The 22,968-nt window shown below is 36.7% G+C and overlaps 1 protein-coding gene across 1 annotated transcript in view; it reads right to left on the minus strand.

The window, feature by feature from the left end:
* The window catches only part of VPS13B (vacuolar protein sorting 13 homolog B), a 429,435-nt gene that overhangs the window by 91,176 nt on the left and 315,291 nt on the right, over window positions 1-22,968 (minus strand). The window contains exons 35-36 of the mRNA XM_058820123.1: window positions 16,079-16,216; window positions 3,472-3,879 (exon numbers count right to left, since the gene is read on the minus strand). Coding sequence (XP_058676106.1) covers window positions 3,472-3,879; window positions 16,079-16,216 — 546 coding nt within the window. The remainder of the gene's footprint in view (window positions 1-3,471; window positions 3,880-16,078; window positions 16,217-22,968) is intronic.

A 22,968-nucleotide genomic window follows, 5' to 3' on the forward strand; every position in this document is an offset into this window, starting at 1 on the left:
TTTAGTTTACAAAAAAATGGGTACAAGTTTTAACTTGTAACTCCAAGCCACAAAATATAAAATGACTAGAGATAATTGTTTTATTGAACATCAGTATGACAAAGTCCTACCCTTAAGGGCATCAGGAAAACTATAATGGTAACCTCTTTTAAAGTAAAATTATTTTTTTTAAGGGATTTTGTTCTGTTTTATTATTTTTTCTTTTTGTCCCAATATACTGCAATACAGCCTACAACAGTATTATTTTACTAAAACCAAAATAGTGAGTATTTACACATGAGTACAGAGAGGAACATAAGTATTCTAACAGAAATAGTAACCATGTTGTTATAAGTAACTGTTGTACTAAAACCTGAAAAATGCCCAAAAGATGAAGTCCCTTGACACACTAAGGGTTTGGGGTTGTACAACAGCGCAGCAGTATATATAGAAATAGAGGTGTTTTAGTTTTATCCAATTGCAATGTGTGTGTTCAACACTTATAATTAATTGTGTTAGAAGTGAAATCATTCAACTAATTAGTCCCAATTCTTTTCAGAAGCTAAAACTTATTAGTTTCGTAAGAATTTAGGAAGAAAAATGAAACTAGAATGCCTTTAGCTTCCATGATTAAACCAGTAAAGTCTAGAGGGAAAACTGATATTAAAAGAAAAATAAGCTGGATAGCAAGCTTTCTTCTTAATTTCAGCTGAAAAGAAATGAAAGCAATACACAAGGCCATGCACTTTTATTTTCCCCCTATAAGGGAGGGAAAATGCCAACAATATATATTCTTGTGAGATTTTTTTTTGCTCAATAATTCCTAGCAAATAGGATTCCTTACAAAACAACTTCACCTCCTGCATTGAAACTCATCTGGAAAGGGGGTCATTTACACTGTTTATAAAACACTGCCACATAAAACGTGTAAAAATCCATATTTCACTAAAAATAGCTTGCGTAAGTAAGGGATTAGAGTAGTTTCTACTGCTATAATTGTTCCTTTGTAGTTTTTTCCATGATGTTTTTGAATAGTGTTTTTAACTATGTTTATTAAAGTCAGCACATCAAAAAGGATCAAAGAGTAAGCTAGTGAGAACCAAAGAAACCCCAAGCGTATTGTGTTGTCTCACTGGGGAGTTATGCAGATTCATGTAAACAAGTGCAAATTGTTGAGGTTTTAATGAAAATTTTCTACAATTATTGTATCTGAAGTCATTCTATATAATAACATCTGTACAGCAGATGGCCACACTGTACAAAAGGCAAGCAATGCTCCTTTTTCTTCCTCTGTTTTAACAGTACATCTGAGATGACTACTTTTGTCATTGTGCTTAGCTTGGTTCAGCAAATAATTCCTAAAATGCAGCTGCTGCAGATGGTCACAATAGTTATTCAACTGTAAAATCAAAGACATGGGGAAGCATTCACGTATTAGTTTCATTCTGTTAAAAAAACCTGACATTAACCCTGGTCAGCTCAAAAGGTGTATCTATAAAACCTTTTATAAAAAGAACAGTAGTGAAGAACTGAGATATTTAAATGCTCCTTCCTTTCAAGACACAGCTAAAAACTTTTAAAAATTGTCTTAGCTTGCATAATTTCTTTGTAATAATAAAACAAATCTAGTTAGTAACTGTGGTATTCTTCTAAAGGATTTTTAACATTAGATTATAATACCATTTCCCTCACACTGAGTATTTTATCTTCTCTCCTGAAGTTGTAATTTCAACCTTGGTTTCTATCAGCACTTTAAATTCATATTCACACTGTAAAAAAAAAATCCAAGCAATTTCTTACAAGATTTTTTGACAATTTCCATCAGTTTTGTGGAAGTGTGTCTTTTGTTCTAATTAGAACTTAATTTATTGCACCATCACAACAGTATGCAAAACCTCATGCAGATGTACTTTTCTTTCTACAAAGCAGAGATAAAGCATTTTTAACTGGAAAAAAAATGTGAAAAGCGTTTGTTGATGTCTACTAATTTTATGGCTATGAAAGTTCTTTATATAGAATAACTTATGTCCATTTTCATTAGATTTGCCATCAGTATTGCTCCACTTCACAACGCCTGCCAGACTATGACCATACTGAAGATTCATGTATGGCTTATACCGCGTAAAATAAAGATTGATTTCCTCAGATTGCCAGAGGAATTAAGAAACAGAACTTCATAGCTGAAAATGTTTCTTAGACTTAACATGCAGGGCAAGGTACGTCCTCCTTCTGGGAGGATACAAACCTCCAGGGTATGTGAAATACAGTGTGAGTTTGCCAAATTGCTTTACAGAACAGCGAGGGAGCAGCCCGGCTTTGATGTATCGAAGCATGATGTGGACACCATAATGTACCACGGGACAGATAATGTACAAATGATAGAGGGGAACCCATGGAAGGGAAGAGGATTATGATACAGAAACAAAACTAAAACTATTTAAAGCACATTATAAAGGCTTTTCTCAGTTGCAGTGCCTTCTATGCTGGAGTTGTGATCCGAGTGGAAAAGCGTGGGAACACAGGCACTGTTCCTGCCTGCACAGCTCTTTATTAATGGATAAATCAAAAGTTTCTGGCCCCAGCATTTTCATGGGTTTTCATGTCCTATGAACCTTAAATTTTTCATTTTTAACTTTTAAAACAATAAAGAAGAACTGGAACTTGCTGGCCTGAGGAAAAATATTTCTGATGAAAAAGAAATAAATCACCACCTCAGCTGGCCAACAACTTGTTCCTCTCAGCTAGAGACCATTCTGCCTCTCAAACTACTCTTCCAACTACCTACATCTGGCTCATCTCCACACCATGGAAATATACCATCTTATTAATTTTATTGAAATGCTAATAAAACAATTTACAATGACACTCAAAATATCTCTATTTTAAATGAGTCTCTGGTATCTGGTTAATTGTACCCGAGGCATAAAGTTTCTTTGCAGTGCTTCAGTAATGAGGCCAGAGTGCTTATTTTCCCTGTGTGACTCTCAGGTGTGCAGAGGAAACATGTAAAAATTGAAAACTTCATAAATCTGGAGAAGAATAACAGCATGACCCAATATTTACATAGTAGCACCTGTCAGGGCTCTGAACAATTATTTTTACCTTTTTTTTTTTGAGACAGAAACAAAGGTCCTAACAAGAAAATCTAGTTAAAGAGTGAAAACTGTCAAAATTTTGACCTTTGAATTATGTGCTAAATTATTGGAATACCAGAGGGGTGGTTCTCATAACCACTATTTCAGCCAGAATTCCATCAATAAATTAGTAATTACAAGCTAGGGGATATTAACTACAGAATTAATCATTCTTTGGTGCTCCCTCACAGAAAGGAAAACTTGGGTAATAGAGTCTATCAGGGATTTGCTATTTTGTGTTGTGGATTTATGATGTTGGCTGGAACAGTTCCCTGCAATGTCCCACACTTTGAAACGGTCGCTAGATCACCACTTACACAAACCAGTAGCTCTTCCAACTTTAAAAAAAACCTCTTACCTGAAGTTTTATGTCCACTTTTAATGTTCAGGCTTCCACTGAGGTTTGAGAAAGAGACTAACAAACAAGGTTTGCTGGGGTGTGGGATGGTTTCCATCAAAACAACCATTTGAACAGTGTGAATGGAAACTTTCTGGAAGCAGGAAAGGGCTTGCCACAAGTTTTCTTGCATTGAAGCCTTTTGCACAGTGCTGGTATGGGCTGCAGGTAGAAAGTCCTTTGTACTGGGGTGTCTGGATATCAAAGTGATGTCCTCATCTGGAATAATGCCAGCTGATGAAGCAGCCTCCTTCCTGGGCACATCTTCATTTGTGGTTATTATTTTCTTCAAGAACTCGTTTATTTGGTCAAGTCTGGCAAAACTGAGATTTGCTTTCAAAGGTTTTGATATGTCCACATTTATGTCAGCTGTAGGGGAGAATTGGAGAAAGAAATGTGATAAGCTATAGTGCAATTATTCAAGCTGTGTGCAAATATAAGCATTGAGCGGAAATAGCTTTTCCATCATATTTCCACCATGTTCCATTACAAGGACTGAATCAATGTTAAAACATAACAAAACAGTATTTTTAGCAATAAATCTGAATTAAAATATAATGAAAAATACTATACGCAAACATCACTATGTACAGTTTTAAAGGAAGAAACATGGTACAAAGCAGATTTTATCTCATTTCTTCCCAGGGATCACCACAGAAATACACACACTTTATTTGAGTGTGTAGGAGGGGAGATACATTAGTTCTTTTGTGTAAGAATAAAAATATACTTCACATTCTCTCGAGTTTTATATCCAGAAGAGCTATTTGACTAAACTCCAAAGCCAACAGCGAACATTTTCAACACATTTAAATGAGTGAATAACGTGTATTGTGTTGTTTCCTACACAGTTCCTATGCAGCAGTCTTCAATGCATTTTCAAGATGAAATGTGAAATAAAAAGCAAATACAAAAACTGAGGTATGTTTAGATTTCTTCATTTTCCAGGGAAAATGGAATAATGTATTTCTTTAATTTTTTTAAAAGTCATTATTTTTTTAAAAATGTTTTTCATCTCCTCACTAAAAAGGATTTTGGTGTTTCTCAGACTATTAAAAGACTCACAGAATTTTTAGGAACCACAATTAATATGAACAACATTGTTAATAGTCACATCTTGGTAGCTGAGATGTAGAAATTGGCAAAATTATTTCACAGACTGGAAGCAGGATTTTATGAAGGCTGAAACTTATTTCTGTGCTGCAGCATCAGTACATAACAATTCCTTACAGAAATCCAGCTTTTAACTTAGTTTTTAGGATTTTTCATTTCAAATTCAGCTTTTGGCCAGTAATGAGACAGCTATTCTAGGTAGGGGGAAAAGGGCTTTTCCCTTTGCTGTTTGACTGCCACTGCCCCAACCCCATGAACCAAAAGTGATTCAAATTCTGTGCATATATCTAAACTAGATGAAATGTTCAAACAGCACTACTTAGTTTTGAGTTTCATTATAAATATATACAGGAAACACTGTCTGTTGAAGGTTTTACACAGATTAATGAATATTTCATAGACACTAGTTTCAAGTTGTCCAAGACCACATCTTACTTCTAACGTTGATGCAAACTAATGAGCTCGATTTTCCCATTCTTTAGGTAAATTTTTACACCAACGCTAAAGGGCTGTAGGGGCAGAGTTTCAGAGCTGCTTTTAAGAACAGATTTATAATGATTTCAGAGGTTCACAGGCATGTGGCAAAGTACTTTTCTGATCCCCTCCCCCCAGAAATATCTGGCACATTTTCTACAAAGATAAGAGGAATTTATTAATGGCTGTATAAGATCTGTCATAGCTGAACTAAAAAAAACCCAAAATGATATTAGAAAAATGTCTGCACTATTCCACAAGCTGCAGCTAATTGAAATTTAAGACTGGAAAGCTATTTTTAACTTAGAACTTTAATTACTGGTTTTCTGAAAATGCTTTCTCTTGCACTGAAAGCCTTCCATACTAAACTAGGAACTGGCAAAACACTAGCTAATATGTGGGCCTAGCAGGAAGGCAAGTACCAAAGTTAGAAAGCTGGACATTAGACGAAAACAGGATTGGAGGGGCTTGTTAAACACTGAAATTGGCTGCCCAGGAAGGTGAGGGAGTCACCATCCCTGGAAGTGTTCAAGAAGCAGCTGGACATGGCACTTAGTCAGGGTCCAGTTGACACGGTGTTGATCAAAGGTTGGACTCAGTGATCTCAGAGGTCTTCTTCAACCTCAATTATTCTGTGAAGATTTTCAGGCATCCAAAACCACACAAGATCAACTTAGAAGATTTTCCAAAATCCTTACGTATTGACATTTTAATTAAAATCATGGGAAGAAAAATGTCATAATACTTTGGAAAAACTCCCCATCCTCTTGGTACTTGGAATATCCCAAGATTTGTCTGCCTTCTATGCAGACTTCACTGGACTTCTCCTTCCTTTGAATAGAGAAAGGAGTTAGGAAGAAATTAGAGACCCATGTGACATTATGACATTATTTACAATAGTCAAATTGACTGTTTTTAAAATGAAATGTTAAAAAAACAACTAAACAACTGCCTTATAAATTTAAATTTCTCCCTTACTACTGTAGTAATAAAGGAGTAAAATAAACAGATGCTATTTATTGCTTTTGCTAAATAATTGAGTTTCTAAGTTAGTAAAGGAGGACCCTTATTCCTTGGTATGGCAACTTTCACATCTAATTGCTTTATCTAATACACATCTAACTGCCAGCACTTTCCTATGGTAATACAGCCCAGAAGGGGGGGAAAACCCAAGAAACCTCCCTGACACCCAAATGCTTCTTAGAGCTAAGTTGACTCAACAGATGCCAAGGGCTTAGCCCAAAGCTTAACACACCCAAAAACTGAGTGTGAAGGATGGCACAGGAGATGACCACAAAGGCAGAAGCTCCTTTTGGGGCTTCCTTTGGCCAGGGCAGAGAAGACACAGGGTGCTGGTGCAGCTCAGTGCTGGAACATGCTGGGCACTTGGGCCTGTGCTTTTATCACTGCTCTTGGCCACTCATTCAAGAAGGCAATAAAAAAAGGGCCACCAGGACACCAGAGAAATGCAAATGACTTCCCTCGTTTCTGTTTGGAAACTGTGCATGTCACACAGAAAAATGCTGTCATGACTGATAAATTGACAAAGTTTTGTATGAAATTATTATTGTCCAGTAAATCAGCCCTGACAGAATGCGGTGGCAGCCAGAAGCATAATTGCAGAAAATGTGACTTTGGAACCTTCACAAAATATTTTAACTATCTCATAATGATACAGGTTATTTTTACAACTGGTAAAGAGATTCTTTGGTATTTTAAGTAAAATATTCTAAAAGAAAAGAGGAAACACAATTGAGCAATCTTTAGTCTTTGACCTCTTATATACATTATCCTTAGCAATGTAAAAGAAACTTTTAACATTCCTTCTAAGGAAAATATATTTAAGTGATGGACAGAACAATGAAAACTGATGAAACATGAAGAGCTATTTATAGGAGTTGATTAAGATAGATATTCAGCTGCTTCACCAGACAGTCAAAATGCACTAAAAAGAGCTTTAAAATCTATGAATCACACAGATTCAACTGGAATAAATTTTGGGAGGTGCAAAATCCAAGTGTAAATGTGTTTTTAGATTATTTTAAACACCTTGGGAAGAACAGCACATAACACTATGCAGATTCTATACTCGTAGGAAAACAGAGGCTTCCTGTAACTAATTCCTTGAATTGCCCAAAATTACATCAGAATCAACACAGAGCAAAAGGTAGTTCAAAGTCATCTTTAATGCCTCAATTACATCAGCTTCTCCTTTGCCTATTAGTGACTGGCTATCAAAATTATAACCCAATGCATTTTTTAGATTTAAGATGTATTAGCAATAACTTATTTTGCCAGGTGTTATCTATTTCCAGCAAGAAAAAAAGAGAGAAAAATTTACTGTGCTTGCAAGTTGAGTGCATCAAGTGAGTTATTTCTGTTATGCTTAAAGCAAAGGGTATCAAAGCAATTTTTGATTACAGTACAGCATTTCAGTGTAGAATTTGAATTGCTCTTTCTCTTCCTCAATTTCTTCACTACTTCTCTTTAGATTACCCAGTAAATCCATGTATTTCAATTATTAGTTTCTAATTAGCCTTCACAACTTTCTGAACAGCAGCTAGGAAACAGAATGATGAAATAACTAGTGAGTTAAAAGGAGATTAGATAAATATAAATAAATTACACTTATTATATGCTCCCACCACACCAGGAGATGACTTAACAGTGGAGGAAAAAGAAACACTTTGGAATAATGAAATCAGAGAGGGAATTCAGGTCCCAGAGGCGATTCTACAGAGTTTTATGTTAATGTACACCTTGTGGGAGACCAAAAATCAACTGGAATAGTTTCCTGAAAACCATTTCCAGCTATTTTCTCATTTTAAAAGTTCCAACTTCACTTGACCCATTAGTCATCATATTACTTACATTTATTATGTATTTTGAAATCTATTACAAAAAACCCAATGGATTCAATATGGCCTGTTTGAACTAAATCATAACAATGATAAAAAGAAACCTATGAGCAGCATTCTGAAATTTCTGTCTGAAGCAATTTCTTTCTTTGTCATTTTATTACTTAGACCTTCAGATAAAAAAAAAAATCAGGGTTATAAGTATTTTATTCTTGTTCTCCATAACATTCAAATTTGTATTGGGAAGATATAATTTTCATCTGTGAACTTGGAATAATGATGTTATCAAAAGGGCTTTTTATTTGGAGGGCTAAGGATGAACAAGCAACACAAAATAACAAAAGCTCCTAGCATTGTTGGTCCAGGTAAATTCCAGCTTACTGAAGCTGGGAACTTCAGTGGACTTATTCTAATATATGCCATAAGTTAATGTACAATATGTTACTACTTCTATGACTTAAAAACTACCATAGTATTTTCTTAATCTTAGATACCAGAGAGTAAATGCCATGAAAATCAGTCATAATCTGAATAAGGACATGCTGGATCAATGGGCCAAGTCTATGAGGTCCAAAGGTGAAATGCGAGTCCTGCACTTGTGTCACAACAATCCCATACAGTGCTACAGCCTGGGGGAAAGGTGTCTGGAAAGCTGCTTCTTGGAAAAGGACTCATGGGTGCTGGTTGACAGGAGCTGAACATGAGCCAGCATGCCCAGGTGGCCAAGGAGGCCAAAGGCATCCTGGTTGTATCACCAGTAGTGTGGCCAGCAGGACCAGGGCAGCAGCTGTCCCCAGTGCTGGGCACTGGTGAGGCCCCATGTCAAGTGCTGTGTCCAGTTCTGGGCCCCTCACTAGACAAAGGACATTGAGGGGGCTGGAGAGTGTCCAGAGAAGGGCAATGAAGCTGCTGAAGGGTCTGGAGAGTAAATCTTATGAAAAGCAGCTGAGGGAGCTGGGGTTGTTTAACCTGGAGAAAAGGAGGCTCAAGGGGGACCTTATTGGTCTCTACAACTTCCAGAAAGGAGACTGGAGCCAGGTGGGGATTGGCCTCTTCTACCAGGCAACCAGCGACAGGACAAGAGGAAATGGCCTCAAACTGTGCCAGTGGAAGTCCAGTTCAGGAAGAATTTTTTCACTGAAATGATGGTCAGGCATTGGAACAGGCTGCCCAGAGAGGTGGTAGAGTCACCATCCCTTGAAGTATTTAAGAAATGATTGGACATGGCACTTAGGGCTATGATTTAGTTGCCGTGGCAGTGCTAGGGAAAAAGTTGGACTCTATGATCTTGAAGGTCTTTGCCAAACTTAATGATTCTATCATTTATAAGACCCTAGTCTTTTCAAAGACCAAGAAATGCTGAAATGTGTGAGAGAAAAATATGCCATTTTCCAAGAATTGATTCATTTTCCACAACATTCATTCAGCAGTGGATCTTTTACTTCTCACAGCTGAAACAGAAAAAGCCAGATCTTTCTCCTTGAGGTTGGACATTGATCTCCCTCCCCCCTTCCCCAAGAAGGCTGTAAAATATTACACTTCTTAATATACAGTACTTCTATAGAAAAAAACCCTACTATTTATCCTAAACTCTTAAGATGATTTAATTTCCTAGTCCTAAACAGGAGAGGAGCAGATGATGGCATGAAAGAGTTTACCAACAGTGATATTCTTTCTCCCTTAGCCACCCATCCTGATGTAGGGACTTTAAACAGAAGAAATATGAGGAAGGTAAAGGTAATCTTGAGCCCTGATTCTGATTTGGAGTCAGGATGGCCCCTCAGCAAATGGTAATGGCTGAATTGCAAAAATTAAATTTATAAAAATAGGAAAGAGACATGTAAAGACCAGTTGTACTGTTCTCAATTGTCTGGTCAAGCATCAAAAGAGACACAAATTAAGAGAAATTGAAAAGCAAGAAGGATCCCAACTAATTGTTTTTATCCTCTAATTCATCATTCCCAATTTGGATCAAGGGAAAACGAGGAAGAAACTTGAGACCAGCCTTCAGAGGCCATCTGCAGTCCATCTTGCATTCTGCTTCTGAGATGCCAGTTAGTCTAGAAGAGACTGGTAGTCACAGCTCAGTATTCCTACCCGCTGCTGTCTGTGCTGCTGCCCCACACAGGCAGCTCTCCAAGGCCAACATGGCAAACTGGAGCCTTCAGGGAGTTAAATCACCCTGAGCTGTGCTGGGTGCTCCCCAGCAGGAATAACAACTTCTTCCATGACCTAGTGTGTCACTGACATTATGTGAAGGTGACACTTGGGCATTAACAGCTCCAGCTTTGAGATCTCAGACAAAGCTCAGAGTGATGCAATTCTATTAATTTTTTAGAACTGTCACAAGTAAACCAAGATAAATTGTTGTAGGTCAAGAAGCCCAAAGATGCCATTAATAAACAATGGAGGGTTACTGCCATTCAGTAGATGATAACTGAAATTAAGCAACTGTGCAGCTATCAAATACAGCTCAGTACAATACAGAAGTGTGCCAAGGGCTGAATGATGAGGCCAAAAATTATAATGGGGGCATCAGGAAGCACTATCAGGAAAGGAAAACCCAGGCTAAGGGAAACATTAACTCTCTTAACAGAGAGTCAGGGAAGATGAAGCGCAATATAGTGAGACAAAATAAATTGTTCCAGGTCATGGAGCACGTTTGTGGAAAAGAAAAGAACCCATAAATACTAACCCTCTATTTTCTGCTTAGCTGCTGAATAATACATCTATATTAAGAAACACATGGGAAGAAAAAAAAAAAAAAAGGGCGTTTCAGAAAATTGAGCAAATGTCTGAAATAAGCGTTAAAAGAATGTGAATAGACTGAAAAAGATTATAAGAAAATGTTTTTCAACTTCTCCATGTGGGTCCAGTGTGCAGTTTTCATTTTCTGTACTTAGACATATAAGAAACGAAATTTAAAAGAAGTGTTGTAGACAGTGTTTTTAGAAAGTTACTTTGATGATTTTGCTCATTATTACACGGATATTACAGACAATAGATGTGTCAAGTCCAAAGCAATACCTACAGGCTGGTACACCTGTTTGGAATATTTCTCTTTGCCCTCTTAATCAAATATATATAATTTCATGGCTACAGTGTCAGTGCTTTAAAAACTTGTTTGTAAAAGAGCAAAGGGAAAAAAAGCCCTACTAGAAAGCTCAAAAGTTTTGCAAATGACCTAGAGTTAATTAGAAAAGTCTGCACCCTGGCTAGTTCCCCTTCTCACGTGTCAGCTCTCATTAAATCAGAAAATTCTCCTTTCAAAGTTAACAAACACCATGGTTAACAAAACTGTTAAACTGGGATCAAGTGGGCACATTCCTAAGTTTATATATGATGTCATGCTAAGCAGCCCACAGCCAAACTTGCAAGTAGTATGAATGATTTTTCAATATATTAAGTATCTGATCTAATGCTAATTTTCTCTCTATAGGCTAACTGCGCTGGGAACAGGTGGCCCTGCTTTCAATTACGGAGGGCTAACATGCCAGTGTGAGGCCTGGATTAGTTCACCTTCTCACAGGGAATTTGCCTCGGTTGGGAATGGATTTATTATGGCTTCACACATGGAACGGAGCTCATGTCAGCTGAGGGCAGTGATACATCATATGATTCAAATTAACCTGCTGTGGACTGTTCCGCAGGGCTGATATTGTGTATTAAAATGACGACATTTTTAAAACAGCTTGAAAGAAACCAGGATTGCTGAAGTGCAATGGTTCCAATTTGTTCCAACTAATCTATCACCTGCTGGAGATATTATTCTAGAGGGTTTCTGGTAGCTGCTATTTTCCAGGTTTCTCCAAACCACTGACCTTGGTAATGGATACAATTGTTGCCTCTGCAAACAGTGGGGAAAAAAAGGCTGGAGAGAGTGCCCTGGTGCAGTTCTGATTATTGTTTTTTATACCTGAGCTGAGATCCCCTGCTGTGCCCCTCGTGGTCCCCAGATCATGTGTGGAGGGGCTGGCATGAAGGAGAAACCCACCAGCTCCCCAGTTCTCACTTCATCTTTCAGTGGGACACAACATTTCTTACTTTATTTGATACTGTCTTCTGCAGAAATTATTTATAAAGGTGAATTATCAAGGATCTCCATTCCTTCACATCTAACCCAATGCCTTCCCAAGAAATGACTGTGGAAAGAGGACTTCACTAAAGTTAAATCCACTAATTACAGATTATCATCCATAATTTGCATGTACAAGTATTTAAAGGTAATTTTTATAAAGCTGTACTTCATAGACATGTTCTTGCATCATTTGCATCCAGAAAGACTACATCAAAGACAGCTTTTATAGGGAAGAAAGGTGGTTAAAAAACATCCAGGAGGACTAAAAGGTAAAGACAATAATTTTTAAAAACCTATTAAAATTAGATGGTCATATTTGATCCTCACATAATGAATTATATCTAATGCTGAAGCAATAAAGAGTTTACTTTAATGCATTAGACAAAAATTGGATCTACAACCCAGTAACAGAATGAATATAAAAGATAGAGGGTCATGTAAAGTGATGTAAATGGAATTTAAAAAATTTTACATAATTAGTTTCTGTAAAAAGAGAACGAATAGTCCTTTAATACATTGTGGGGTTAAAGTTGAGGTCTGTTCCCACAGGCCTGATGATGAATGCTTATTTCTCCCAGGATCCTATTACCTTAAATCTGGAAGAAATATAGTTTTTCTTTAGTTGCCAAAAATGTACAAAATAATCAACTCATGTGGCAAGAAGTGCATTAATGTATCCTGTTATTCTCATTTAATTAGTGGTTTCCAAGTTTAGCTACTTGCTGTAGTTTTTTGATCTCCAAGCTAATATAGACTGACAACCTGGTTTCCTGTGTGGTGAAACCATATGAGTTTTCTGTGGAACAACATCTACTTATCTACTTCAGCTGACAAACTATTTGCAAGGAGTACTGGTTTTATCTAACACAGCAAACACTGCGAGCCACTTGCAGATTTTTTTCTGTTAACTGCTTGACAGTATTTTGCATTATAAAACATAGGCATGTTGGATTCTTATACTTGAAATTTAACCTCAGCACACCAACAATGTATCTTGAAAGAAAAATGGCATTACAATTAAACTACTGAACTCTGAACACTTGAAATCAACACAGAAAACTGTATAGTTATCCCAAATGCTACATATTTTTGTCTGCACAGGCACAGCTTTCAAAAATGTGCTGACTTTTCAGAACAGTTGATCATCTGTAACCAAAAGGCAGCACCTCCCAGTATATTCAATGAATTTCAGTGATTCACTTACTACAGTTATAAACCACATATACATAAATGACCATGAAACACACACTATGTCATTAGAAAATAGGTCACTCAGCAGCAGCATTCTTTGCCAGATATTCACCAAAGAAGAACAGCCTTCAAGGCCTGCAACAAAACTCTACTCCAGCGGTGCCTTTATTTATTCAATTTATTAGCAAAGCTGTCTCCCATTGGTGCCTTTATTTATTTAATTTATTAGCTAAGCTGTCTCCCACCACACATACTGTTTGTTGATCTTGCAAGAGCTCTTGGGAGCTTTGCTGAGGTTCTTGTCCTCAAAGAACAACTGCCGGCTGAGCTAGGATCTGGTGGTGTAACACTTTCTCCAGGCTGCTGACGGCCAAGCTACCTCACCCTGGAAGAAGCTGTGGTTAGGGGACTTCTTGTCCCACAGGGCAGTTAGTAACTCATTTTCCAGTAGCCTGCTGAGGAGCTGTCAGGCTCTTGTAACTCTCTGCATGTGCTGTTCTGACGCAATCACATGCAGAATGAGCCTTCCATTACTCATCCAACGAAACTTCCATCCCCCAAGGAAGGCTTCTTGGTAAAGGTTAGTTTGTTTGAAGAGGATCTCATAGTGGTTACAGCTGAGGTTAGAAAAAGCTGCAAGGGATGGTGGAGCTGTTTTGTTATACTACACTGGCAAACACTTCATTAAAATTCAGAGAAATTACTGCTGAGTCATTCGTAATGATAGTTCCAATTAGTAGCAAAAAGATGATGAAAAAAAGCCTTTTGGCTAAGAATAGATCCTGGAAGAAATCTCTGAAGTTTTAAATGCTTTGCGAGAATAAATAGATTGAAGATTATGATGCATTAAATTATGGTTTTCCAGTTCCCTATTCAGCAAAACACTATGGAGGGGAGAGATTTAACACTAATGCAAGATACAATTGGACTGGTGAAACCGGGGTGAACACTTACACTATTTGTGAATATATACTTTGCAAGCTGGTGCCAACTTCTATGCTTGCTAGTTTTACTAGGAATCTGTCCTACTGACAGGACAGCATCAGGGAAACACCCTCAGGTGTGTAATAAATTAAATATAAAGGCTGTGCCAGGAAACTACAGTGAGAATCTTGAGAGAAGTGTTCTTACACAATGAAAGGTCTGGGAATATGGAAATCTAAGAAATGTGGGGACAGAGGACATAAAAGAACTGGTAGCAGAAGGATAAAAGAAAACCATTCTGGCAGCAGTGATCAAAAGGTCCCTGATAGAAGACATCTTAACCCCTCCTGTGCTGTTCTGATTAGAATGAAAAGCCATCATTACTATCAATTAATAATTTTTTTTTCAAATGGTAGCAGAACATGCAGTAGGGCCTGAGGATTCAAAGGCCTATTAATTTACCCAAATATGGATCAATATAACAAAATCTTCCCTGAAATTAAGTCTTTAGATAGCCAGAAAACAAGAAAAAAAAAGGGGGCAATGATGAGGTTTTTCACATACTTTATTGTTTCCTTGAAACCTCTGCCTGTGTGCAAAAAACATTTTTCAAGCTACTTAACCACAGTATTTATAGTCAGGGTCAAATATGTGTGTATCATTCACTGGTTACTCAGTTTGATGTCTTGGGCTTTGATATTCAGAAGTGATTTCTGCTTTACCCAAAGACAATATGAGCTGTGTTTCCAACATAAAATTCTGTATTTTCAAGTACTTTGGAAAACTAAAATGGTGTGTTTTAAATTGACAACCTTAATAAAATGAGAACATATTTAATGTCCCTGTGCCTCAGTTGTCTTTTGTGGAATGGCAAGGGCATGGTATTCCACCATCCATGTGAGGGTTGTGCAGGTACATTAGTATTTCTGTAGAGCTCAGATGCTACAGCTGTAAGGCATGCAAAGGAAATTCTGCTGCAGATCCAGGATTAGATAGTGTGCTGTAAGACTGTATGAAGAGGTAACTGAATGAACATGAAAATCCTGTACTCAACAGCTCCTCACTAAATGCCTGATAACAGCTGTGCTATGTGAGGGATATTCAGGATAAGAAAATAGGTTAAATAATTCAACAAACTATAACAAATATGCAAATGAAAAAACAGTTATGTATTTTCTAACTTTCACTATAACCTCAATTATTTTTCACTGTGATGTAGCTATAAATATATGCTTCACAAAATAGAGAATGCAATTGGCAAGAATTTCTGATGCTCCAGGAGTGGAATTTCAAGTCACATTATGTTATGCAAATGCTAACATACCTCTACATTATACCACTTACATTAATTAAAGAAACACAATATTACTATCACTTTTTAAATTTTACAATATCAGCACTTAGGGGACTGTAATTTCCAGAGCCAGGTATCCAGATTTCAAAGAACCCAAGAGAAGATAGCTTAGAAAAATCTTCAGAAACTTTATAAAAGTCATCTTTTCTAAACACAACTGCAATAACATTTCAGTTTTCTAGGACTAGAAGTAGGTATGCTTCATTCTGCTGGAAATTCAACAAATTCAGCCTTTCTAAACTTACTGTGGGAAGAAAATTAATTATTAAACCCTAAACCAGTGACTGGTCCAGGACTACCCATTCCCCAGTTTTCACTTTCATTCAGGGTAATTGCCAGAGGACAATTTCACATTAGTGAGTAAGGAATACAATACAATTCTGATTATCTGGTATCACTGAGTCATAGAATAATTAGGTTGAAAGGGACCTCAACGCTGATCTCCTTCAAACTCCCCTGCCATGGGAAGGGACACCTTCCACTAGATCAGGTTGCTCAGGGCCCCATCCTGTGTCCATGTGTGCATATCTAAAAACAGATTACATTAGAAAAAAAAGATTAAAGTGCAGCACTTACCTGGTCCATTAAGGAAGTCTTTAATTTGCACAGTGATAAGAGGAGGTGGAATACCACTTTTAGCATCTACCTCTCCTGCTACTGTCTGCAACCAAATGTTGCAATAATCCAGAGCTTCTGGTAGAGTCTTCCCAGGATCTACAGAGGATAATCATCATAGTCATTGATTATATTCCAGGAATATGATATATTACAAAATGCTACATACAAAATTGACTAGACAAAATGAAAGAATTTTAAATGTAATATGGTAAATATTATACCTAATAGGACTGGTTTACATAGCATTTGCACTTAAAGACAGATACATGTGTGGAATAATGCACGCACTCATGGGTAAGAGGACAAAGCCCAAATCACAAAAAATTTAGAAAACATGAAAAAATACAAGTAAAATATGAGTAAAATACATCAACAGAACAAGACAACTGTAAATAGCACACAATTTCAGCTTTAATTAATGATTAAGTAATGACACTTAAGGACTCCTTACAAGAGAATCTGTGCTCAAAACCTGCTTCTAGATTGTATTGTCATTGCTCAGTAGAGAAAATAATAATGGAAAGGTAAATTATAAAGGCAAAAAACCCAGAATGCTATGAGAGCTCAGGAACACAGCATGACAACAGTGCTGTTGTACCATTCCCTTGGCAGCTTCCCTCAATAGCTAACCAGTAGCTATTCTTGGGCACCACCTTGAATGGTGCTCCTTTGATCAGTCTGTGATACTACAGAAGTACATTAAAATTAAATCCATCCAAGGGCTATTCTGGCCTTCATTTTCCACATATCACATATAGGAAAAACAGTTGGGTAAAAAGGCTTTTTAATCTTTAGGGACTCATTATCTTCATTATGAGCAGTCTCAATTCTGGCATTATGGTCTTAAATTATAAATAATCAGTCATTGTTTATTATGAAGTCTGCTATGTTACTCTGTCTCATCCTCAACTTAAGGAGATTTTCTTGAAGCTATTCTCTCCTTTTCAGTCAATTAAAACTGCCATAATTGCTTTGAGTTTTGCTGAATAAATTCCTTTCAGGAACAGGATTTACATACTCACTGTTATAGTCAACATATGGTATTGTGGTATCACAGTCATATGTGGACTGGGTATATAAAGCCAGCTTTGGAATTTGTGTTTCTTGACCTTATCATGTGATTCATATAAAACTTGGCACATATGAACCCTTATGTGATTTCAAAGAACCTACTGAAACCAATTGATCATGACTTTAGATCTATATGGAAAAGATCAAAAGTTAGCACATTCTTTTGTTTTTATTTGATCAATTTTCAGGCAATGACTTTACAGCAGTATTTTTACTGTATGGCATATACATTACAGCCTTTTCTTCCTTCTATTCCTGCTACACATTTATAAAGTCAGCTCTCAACAGTTATTTAATAGCTGTCATTGCATACAACAGATCTGTATATTTTCCATGAAAATTTTCACATTTTTATGACTCTTAATCCTTTTCTTTTAATTACAATAACCAGAGTAGTGTGGCACACTCCCTTTTCTATAGTAACTGTTTTAGGGAATATCTTGTTGCATCTGGCATTTCTCTAGTATACTGAAAATACTTCTACTACTACTACTGTTACTCATCATCATCACCATCACTATCCTCTTTACCACCAAGGTACACATTTTTTCCAAAACACAGATTTATAGCTGTTTTGAACAAGGATCTCTGAGTTGGATCTATAAAATTATATCTTGTTTTGTGCTGGTAGACATCATAAGCAGCTAACATTTTAACATTTTCCAGAATATATAGTGTAAAGCATTGTAAAGATGACTGAATATTGCTCAATGAACGTCACTGAATTAATTAAATTAATCTCTAAATTACAGTTCCTCTGTAAATATTAATATAAACATTTAGGTGTACTAATAGGGCACAAAACACTGCAATATGCCATTATTTAGTCTCATTTCTGGAAGATATCATCATATACTGTATATAGCAACCTATATCTTCTACCAGCTTTTCAGAAAATCCACTACATTTAGCTGAACACTTCTTTTGTAAAACACACTTACAGGTAGTTTTATTATCCTAAGATGGGTTTACCTTATTAAATACATAATAATTATTTCAAAGTTGTAGCTCTTTCAAGCAGAAAACATCTCTGATAAAAAGAACTTACACAGCAGAAAATCCCTCTGTGACATATTTCATTAACTATACAAACTCCCCTCAGGCTACTGGGAACTGCAGCACTTAAGTACAGAACCAAAAAATAAAGTAACCATGGGATTCTCAGGAGATTTTTTTGCTCTGTCATGTCTCCAAGGAGTGCAACACTGTCATCACCTGGGGCACTGCAGGACTGGGATATGTGAATAATAAGGACTCCAAAATTTACATATTAGGTACACAACATGAAAAAACCTCAATGCACAACTCCAACAAAATACATTACTTTTAACCCAGCACTGGTTACTGAGTTCAAGCATTTTTTTTAAGTTCAAGTGAAACTAATTTTGGAAGCAGGAGTATTGCATTGACAATTTTGCATCAGAGTGAATAATATCAAAGGGCCATGCAAAGAGCCAGCATGAGTGCTTCCAAGCCCATAGCACAGAGTTAATTTGGAATCTGGGTAACAGACTTGATTGCCCAGCCAAATAGTCCAGTTTTAAGCTTTTATGTAATGATATGAAAGCTAAAATCCAGAGGTTTCAAAATTGATTATGCCTGTGTATATCAAAAACTTGAGGAGAGTTCCAAATAACATGTATGAGGGTAAGACAAATATATATCTCAAGGGTCAAACAACCAAAAGATGACCCTATTAAAATATCTTTGAAGGTAGAAAACAGCCCATGCATCTTTAGAGGATCAAGAATCAGGAAAGGAATAATGCAATATCAGTCAATCAATCCCTATGCCAAAATCACAGGAAATATAGAAGCAACTGAACAAAAAAAAAAAAAGAATTTTAGAATGAGAAGTGAGGAATTCGTGATGAGAAGAGCTATTAGAAAAAGGACTCTTGTCTCTCAAGGAAATGATGGAGGCATTCAGAATGTTTAAAAATACACTTGACAGAACACTATAAAATATACAATTGGGAACAATTATGCATCAGCAGGGAACTGGTTCTGAATAATGTATTATAATAGGTCATTTCCATTTCCATTTTCTATGATTCTCCCAAAAATCAACACTTAAATTTGCAGTTATTTGTATAAAGAAAATGCTGGGGAAAACCCAGGGGATGCATATATAAGTAAAAGGAGAGGCTAGAATTACTCCACAGCAAGCCAAGATAGAGAAAAGAAAGGACTGAGAAGCGAGAAGCAGTGAAGATGGCCAGAAATTTTATCCTCTACACCATGTGAAAAATTTGTCTGTGGCAGCAGAAGAAAAACAGTGAGACAACTATCACAGATCAACAAAACTTTAAATTACAAGACTGTAATTTAAAATCTGTAAGACTGAGAAGGTGAAACCTTCAACAGAACCACATTTACCTTCTTCCTCCCCTCTAAAATAAAAATTAAAAAAAAAAAAAATCTAAGCCACTTTTAGCCTTGCTGAGATCCAGACCTCAGCTCCAAACTTCACTTTATGAAATATCTTCCTAAACTTGATTTGAATTTGCAAGCTTTTGATTTCACTGCTATCCCCTTGGTCTTCTGTTAACAGCAGACAGCAAACCCCAAACTTCTGAAGAGAACAGGGACTCAGGGGAAAGGAAACCAGCAAGGCAGGAGAAATTCTGCATCTTGAAGATTTTCATTCTCCACATTCTGTCTTTGTTCCTCTTGGTAGCTGACAGCCAGGCCAGCTAAGGGAGCAGAGGGGCCATCTGGGAGGCTTTAATGGGGGGAGCTCAGGGAGCAGAGCCCCGTGAGCCCCGGGCAGGGGACAGGGCCACCGAGCGCGAGCGCGGCACGGCGATGCGGCCGCTCAGCTGGAACGATCCCCAGCCCAGCCGAGCACGGCAATGTGCTTTCATTTCAATGCATGAATCACATTTTGGTCTGCAGTCAATTTTAAAAGCCAGTATGATGCTGCAATCATCTCTGCATTTGAAACTCTGAAGTGGAACGTTTGGTCTTGTTTTCAAAACGGTTTCCACTGGAATTTAAAGAACACAAGTGGAAAAACATTTCTGCTAGGGTACTCACAAGTGCTGTGTCAGAAGCTCAAAAATGAGCACTTAAAGTAACCTGAGGAATGCACATTCCCAGGCCAATTTGGCTTTATGGGTGGGGGCTGCACTGCTCCCCCTCATCCATGACTGCAGATGTACTGGACAATAAATATACCCAGAGGGGAACAGGTGACAGCCCAGCAGAACTCCCTCCATGCCACGCTAGGAAACAGCCTTAAATCCTCGCTGTGCCATGTAGAAGCACAGGCTGCCACAGAGGCAGTGAATCAGGCTGCCCGCCAGAGCCAGCCTGGAAAAGGCTTTCCATTAGATCAGAGGTTACATGTGGTCTTAGCTACTGCGTCTGCTCTTCATGGACCCCCTGCCATCAGAGGCGTGGGTGTCAAATAAAATAAAATAAAATAAAATAAAAATCAAGAATAATTCTGGATGGCCCCACAATGACTGTTTTTTGCAAATGAGTGGTTGATGGAAGTTGAAGAAATTCCATGCATAACAGATATTTACTGAGAAATTTCTCTCCCTTGAAACAACCAAGCACCCCAACCTCCTCTTTGAAAGTAAACAAACAAACAAATAGAAAAAAGATTTTTCAAGAATGCCCAGAGCACAGTGGTCAGGAAATGAGGCAATTTTGTATCTGGATTACATTACCTGAAACAAAGCAAATAAAGATTTAAAAAAAATATTTATAAAAGCAGTTTATGAGATTACATTAAAAACAATTGCACCCATTTTATTTAAGTAAAAATGGCCAAAACTCTGCTAGCAAAAAACTAACAGTTAGCAGATGCCTTTTTGTGTTAAATATAGGATGAGCATTTAATAAAAAAGAGTCATTTTACAGTATCTTTCAGTCTTTTTATACACAATCTTACAAATAAACTCAAGGAGCAACTAGTCTTTTTAGTGCCACTTACTAAGAAGTTAAAATTTATTCCATTAATTTATTTATTTTGATTTTAAGTTCCTGTACCTTGCCGTAGCATAACTGCAATCAAGCTGCACAATTACCAAACACAAATGAAGAAGTTTAGCACAACCATAATAAAACTGAGTTAACATTTCAACAACCTAATAAGTCTCCTCCTCCAAATTGACTTTCCAGTGGAAGTGGTTGTAGAGAGGACTGAGGAAGCACAACCATTGGGTCTTTGGCTCCCAGGCAGGCAAATGCCCCCACATGCAGAGACTGGTCTGATGGAAATGTGCTGCTACTGACTGATTATTAATAAACTAAGAATGCTGAACTTTTAAATGGCCTATTTCCTTCTATTTAATTCTCAAGTTCTTATTTCTTTTGTGCTTCAGAAATTAAGCTAGAAATAAATAGCACAGTCAGTGTTGGAGGAGCCAAGTTCTTTGGATGAAATTTGGTGTTTCAGCCACTGTACAATGCACTGTCTCACAAGTGATAGTTTAATGTGCAAGATTGTGAATTTTATGCTCTATTCAAAACTAATAACAAAATCCTTGTCCCAAATAAAATACATATAGCTTCATAACATATAACATATAAAATCTTCATTTCTACATAATGTTCAAAGCAGTAAACCATCATGAAGCAGTAACCCTTAATTCTGTCACCAGCCCAGGACTAATTATTATTCTCTCTTATACAAAGGTTTATAAAATAGACTGTCATCAAATTACCTATTAGAAGCATTTCTAAAGTCTAGAAAATCTTTGCTGACCTACAGCTAAATGACATATTTCTTAGAAGCACACTATTGGGAGGTGAGGGACGAAAAGCACAACTAGATCCAGACTATCACGAGATTTTCTTTACCATAAAGTTTATTTGTGGAACTTATGTCAAACAAAAAATAAGACATTCCTAATTTCTCAACAGAATTCTGCATTTGCTTCTGCTTTTCAAAAATTTGAGGCTTGTTTCAGAACTGTAAATTATTTTCTTTTATAAAAACTGTAAGAAATGGCACAATATTTCACAAGATCTAAATCTATGGCTGTTGAATGAACAGTATTCAAGTCTTCAGAATTCCACACCAGAACTGATAGAAAAAATTTTTAAAACTTTCCTAAAATACTCTTATGCAGTGAATATGCTGTAGAATGCATAGAATACATAGAATGATTTTAAATGGCGGAGATTTTATTTGCATGTTTTGAATGCAATGTAAATATTTCATATACAGCTTAACTACGTAAGTTTAACCATATTAGTTTAAGTAATGAGAAAACACTCCCATAGTTTTACCAAAAAACCTTATAACAATGTAATTTTACTTTTGCTCAGACAAGTCTCAATTTTTAGGCTGTGATCAAAATTTGCAATGTTATAGGCCTGAAGTTTTGAGTTGCTGCTATGCTGTTGCCTATCTACATAACAGGATGAGAAGCACACAATATTTTCATTTGGTCTATGATTTGGTTGTTTGTTTTTCTGTTTTGTTTTCAAGGGAGAATATGCTCCCTCAGTTCTTATAATCCAGTTAAAAATATCTTTGAAATTTATCTTATGTTCTCTTCCCCATTCTGTGTTAGATAATAGAGTTACTTGCATGCATATGTATATACACAAGAACAGTCTTCTAGAGAGGCTAACTGGAAATACAGTTTAGCAACATTCACTGCAATTTAAACACCATTTATGCCTTTTTCCCATTCTCCAGTCCTTGATACACAGAGAAATAAAGGAATACAGAGTATGTGTATCGTACAGAAGGAGAGAAATTAACTTGGTTCTTTCAAACAAACTTTATATTATTCTTCATATGGACTATACATC

Source organism: Ammospiza caudacuta, chromosome 1 (assembly GCF_027887145.1).
Source record: "Ammospiza caudacuta isolate bAmmCau1 chromosome 1, bAmmCau1.pri, whole genome shotgun sequence".
NCBI classification, from domain to species: Eukaryota; Metazoa; Chordata; class Aves; order Passeriformes; family Passerellidae; genus Ammospiza; species Ammospiza caudacuta.